The sequence below is a fragment of the Stegostoma tigrinum genome, chromosome 32, assembly GCF_030684315.1.
Source record: "Stegostoma tigrinum isolate sSteTig4 chromosome 32, sSteTig4.hap1, whole genome shotgun sequence".
Lineage (NCBI taxonomy): Eukaryota > Metazoa > Chordata > Chondrichthyes > Orectolobiformes > Stegostomatidae > Stegostoma > Stegostoma tigrinum.
Window position 1 is genome coordinate 652,817 of NC_081385.1, and position 4,976 is coordinate 657,792.

The following is a 4,976-nucleotide window of genomic DNA, read 5'->3' on the forward strand; positions in this document are numbered from 1 at the left end:
CTTAGAGCATCCAGATGACAGTCACTGGCTGTAAACCTCCTGCTGCACCACCATCCTTTCCCTATCCCCCTCACTCTGTGTCCCACTAGTAGCTGACAATCCTGCTACTGGGATCAGTTTCTTAGACTTCACTCTCTGAAGCTCTTTATCATCAGTCCCTTGAACATTAAAAACATTACACGTGTTATTAAATTATGGCCTTTGCTCTAAGAAATTAATCTGAATTGGAATTTGGCCTCTCATCGGAGTTGGGACAACATTTGAGGAAACGTATCACAGTTCACAGCGACAGAGATGTTGGAAGTTCCACGTTTTCTTCGATCACTGAAACATGATGAACCTGCACAAACAGACCAGCTCTTTATCAACTGCTGATAACATTCGCTTATATAGAGCAAGGGCCTGTGAGGTTGGGGCACTGATCTCCAGGACTAGCAGAGGCAGGTGAGAAAAACTAACTCCAGCAGCTGCTATTCTCAACACTGCAGCCTGGGGTTTAAACAGGGGTATTGGCTTAGCAGGTGTATCTGTGTCAGGTAATACAGTGCATGCATCAGCCATTGGTCAATGCTGCCAGGTGATGAGAATACTGTGTTTGTAAATCGTGTTGTGGTTTATATGTAGTTAATAACACTCAGAATGTGCTGCAAACGCAAGAAGGAGATTCTCAGTGGGAGCAAAATTGCTTTCTGGAAAAAAATAGGTGGTGCTTAAAGATTTAAATCTCAGCCTAACTCTGATTTTTGTCTTTTTGCAGAGCTACTGTAAAGAAGAACAGAAATTGTGATTTAAGTTGCACAGTTGAAGAAATCCAGGATGTTTCCCAGAGCAATCCCTGTGCTTCTAGCTGCTTTCTTGATGTTAGGTAAATCTTTAACATTTGCAGCTGTGTTTGGAATATTTTGTGCTGTTGGGTTTTTCTGTCTTTCGTTTGGGTCTGTGCTGAGCCTCAGGCTTTTACAATTGATATCAATGAGATTAGAGGGAAGAAAAAGTGTTGTAAATCAACTCACAGCTGACACAGAAGCTGGAGAGTATGTTGTGAAGAAGACATTAGGAAGTTGCAGACTGGGATACAGTTAGGGTTCGGTGAGTGGGTAAACACCTGGCAGATGTGGAAAAATGTAGAGTTGTTCACTTTGGATGGAAGAATAAAAACTTGTTGAAATGGAGAAGAACTGCAGATTCGGAGGTGTAGAAGGGTCTAGTTGTTCTAGAATTAGTTTTCAGGTACAGCACATAATCAAGAAAGCCAATGGAATGCTGTCATTTACTACAAGAGAAATTGAACATAAAAGAGAGGATGTTATGCTTGTACAGGTCAGTGATGGGGATCACATCTCCAATAGAGTGCACGTTTGGTCTCCTCTTTTTAAGGAAGGATGAAAATACATTGGGAGGCAATTCAGAGGTAGGACACAAAACTGATACCTGGGGAATGAGTGGGTTGTCTTATGACAATGGGTTGGACAGGCCAGGATTATTTTCATTGGAGTTTAGAAGTGCGAGGAGTAATTTGACTGGTGTATTAGATCATGACTGGTGTATTAGATAATGCATGGTGTATTAGATCGCGCATGGTGTACTAGATCACGCATAATGTACTAGATCACACATGGTCTTGGCAAAGTGGGCGTGGAAGGCTTGCTTCCTCATGTGAGTGAGACTAGAACCAGGCAGCACTGAATTAAAAATTAGGGGTTGCCCTTTCAGGACAGACATATTATTTCTCAGAGAGTTCTGTTTCTTTAGAACTCTGCCTCAGAAAGCTATGGAAGCAGGGTTGTTGAATATTTTTAAAGGCAGAGATAGGTAGTTAGTAAGGGCATCAAAGATTATCAGGGTAGCTAGAAATGAGGAAATCAAAACACAAACAGAGCTATGGTGGTCTTACTGAGTGGTGGTGGAGAGTTGAGGAGCTGAACAGTCTACTACTGCTTTTATTTTATCAGGAAAATTTCATTGCTTTGTCCTGGATGATGTTGAGCTTCCTTTTGGGGCTGCACCTATCCAGGCAAGTGGGGAATATTCCTTCTCACTCCTGACTTGTGCCTTGTAGATGGTGGACAGGCTTTGGGGAGTCAGGAGGTAAGTTGCTTGCTGCAGTATTCCTAGCCTCAGACCTGCTCTTGTAGCCACTGTGTTTATGTAGCTGGGCTAGTCCAGTTTCTGGTCAATGCTAACCTCCAAAATGTCGATAGTTGTTGAGCATAAACTTGCTTCACCTATTTATTTGGATTCATTTTAATCCCCCGTCTTAAATATTTAAAGACAATGATTTAACTCAATGAGGTGTTTATCCTTGCAGTCAGTGATGAGCTGACAGTAGATGGGACACACCGAGGTCTCTCTTGGACTATCACAAGCTGCTGTCTCTGGAATGACCCACAAATGCTTTCACTCTGACTTTTGTTTCCTTCCTCCCCCAGGCTCCCAGATTGAGGTCAATGGAGATGAGGTCCAAGAGGCCTTCTGGGATTACATCAGTCAATTGACCAACACTGCCAAGGACAATATTGACCAGATCCAGGGCTCAGAAATTAGCCATCAGCTGCGGTGAGTTTGGGGTATTTGGTAACAATGTCAGGAAAACTGAAGCCCAGATCAAACACATTTTAATTAAATCTTGGGGGAACAATTAGAGTAAGGCTTTCTAACCAATCAGGAATGAGATTATAGATGGGCTGGTCAAGTGGGCTAAATGATGGTGAATGAACTTTAATGATTTAATTTAATGAAAAGTGTGGGGTGATACATTATGGGTGGACTAACAAGGCAAGGGGAACATATTAAATAGTAGGGCTTTAGGACGTTGAGAGCATCAGAATGACCTTAGTTTATAGGTTCATAGATTCTTTTGGGCAGCAGATAAATAGGAGATGGTTGATATAAAGAGAGATAAAGTGGTTAAGAAGGCATATGGGATATGCCATGTTCTGATCAACTATCTGTAACACTTGAACCAATGAATTGAACTGATAGCTCAATTTTGAAAAATACCCAGACACCAGAACTCTGTTAAAGATTTGATTATATTCTAGTTCCTCTACTTCATGCCGAGTTACATCCAGTATAAATATTCTTTTGGAGTCCCATACATAGCGGAGGCAATATGGCCCAATCCTATCTCTTCCCCTCCTGATTGTTGCTGTTAAACAGTGAGGGATGAATTAAAGAATGTGGGAAATGTGCTCTCTCTTCTATGGAATAATTCAGTGAAAATGTCTCATTCCAGTGCAATAGCTGTCTGTGAATTGCACTTGGGCAATATTCCCTTTCAAAATATGCAGGAGCAGATTTGACAAAATATATTCAAAATGTCTCTTGTTTTACAGTGATTTTCTAAAGGATAATGTGGAGACTTTCCAAGACTACACTGAGAATCTCCGCCAGAAACTGACTCCCCTCACTGATGAACTGAAGATTAAGGTTAATAGCGAGAAGCTTCGGCAGACGATCAGGAACGAGCTGCAGGAACTGAGCAGGAAACTTGCCCCTTTTGCTGATGGAGTCCACCAGAGCCTGAGTAGAAACCTCGCAGAATTCCACCATAAGCTGACACCTTACAGTGAGCAACTCCAACAGCAGCTGAGGAATAATGCTGAGGAACTTCGCCAGAGAGTGACTCCCTACTGCAAAGTGCTTCAGGAAAAATTGAGAGAAAATGCAGGGAACCTGCAGGATGTTCTCACTCCCTATGCTGAGCAACTGCAGCTGGAGATTCAAGAGAACGTTGATAATCTCAGGCAGAAGGTGAGTGTGAATGCTGAGGAATTCCGCAGCAGGCTAGATGAGAAAGTGCAGGAACTCCGTGATAGCTTGATCCCTTACGCCAGTGATGTCCAGAACAAGATGAACCAACAGATCAATGAAATGACCCAGACGGTTGCACCTTATGCTGAGGGGCTGCAGGCAAAGATTGATGAGAATGTGGCGGTTCTGAAGCAAAGGCTGATTCCATATGTTGCAGAACTGAAAGTGAAACTCAGTGAAAACTTGGGAAGCATGAACCAAAATCTGGCTCCAATAATCGAAGATCTCAACAACATTATTAACCAGAATGTTGAGGAGTTCCATCAGAACATTGCCCCCTATTCAGAGGAACTGCATCACATGATCAGTCAGAGTGTCCAGGAGATGCAAGAGAGACTCGCACCATATGCAGAAATTCATCAGGATCTTCAAATCCAACTTTCAGCTTTGTGGGACAAATTCCGACAGGACAAGGAGAACTGATCGAGAAGTGGAAAGTTATTCAATCAGGCTGTGCAGCAGGAATGCAGAGCTTTGTTGGAGGACAGAGAACTGTTTGATTATAAATATTGTCATGTATTTAAACCACTATTGGAATGTTAAATTATGGATAAAATGTTTTGAAATGACTTCAGTATTGATAATATTTTCATGTTTCCATTTCTTGTGAAGCTCTTGTGAAGTTCAAATCAATAAATATCTGTTTTTTTGAAAGCTTCTTACCTGCTAGTGCAGTTCCTGAGGTTGGAATTTCACCTGGCAATCCACAAGGTCTCAGTCACAGCTCATTCCTATAGGGAGACATAAGGAACACTGACAGCACTGAACCCAAACACACCCAACATTGAATACAAAGTGTGCAGCTGGATAACACAGCAGGTCAAGCAGCATCTCAGGAGCACAAGAGCTGACGTTTCGGGCCTAGACCCTTCATCAGAGAGGGGGATGTGGAGAGGGTTCTGGAATAAATAGGGAGAGAGGGGGAGGCGGACCGCAGATGGAGAGAAGGGAAGACAGGTGGAGAGGAGAGCATAGGTGGGGAGGTGGGGAGGTAGGGAGGGGATAGGTCAGTCCAAGGAAAACGGACAGGTCAAGGAGGCGGGATGAGGTTAGTAGGTAGGAAATGGAGGTGCGGCTTGGGGTGGGAGGAAGGGATGGGTGAGAGGAAGAACAGGTTAGGGAGGTGGAGACAGGCTGGGCTGGTTTTGGGATGCAGTGGGGTA

At 43.2% G+C, this 4,976-nt stretch overlaps 1 protein-coding gene across 1 annotated transcript; it reads left to right on the forward strand.

Moving 5' to 3' along the window:
• Positions 1-314: 314 nt before the first annotated feature.
• Positions 315-4,467, forward strand: LOC125466983 (apolipoprotein A-IV-like). Its single transcript, XM_048562244.2, has 4 exons — positions 315-444; positions 758-865; positions 2,430-2,556; positions 3,336-4,467. The coding sequence occupies exons 2-4, from the start codon at positions 817-819 to the stop codon at positions 4,234-4,236; spliced, it is 1,077 nt and encodes a 358-aa protein (XP_048418201.2). The 5' UTR covers positions 315-444; positions 758-816; the 3' UTR covers positions 4,237-4,467.
• Positions 4,468-4,976: the final 509 nt, after the last annotated feature.

Coding starts and splice junctions, on each gene's coding strand:
- LOC125466983 (XM_048562244.2), top strand. CDS start 817: ATGTTTCCCAGAGCAATCCCTGTGCTTCTAGCTGCTTTCTTGATGTTA. Junction 866..2,429: donor AGCTGCTTTCTTGATGTTAG/GTAAATCTTTAA, acceptor TTCCTCCCCCAG/GCTCCCAGATTGAGGTCAAT. Junction 2,557..3,335: donor GAAATTAGCCATCAGCTGCG/GTGAGTTTGGGG, acceptor CTTGTTTTACAG/TGATTTTCTAAAGGATAATG.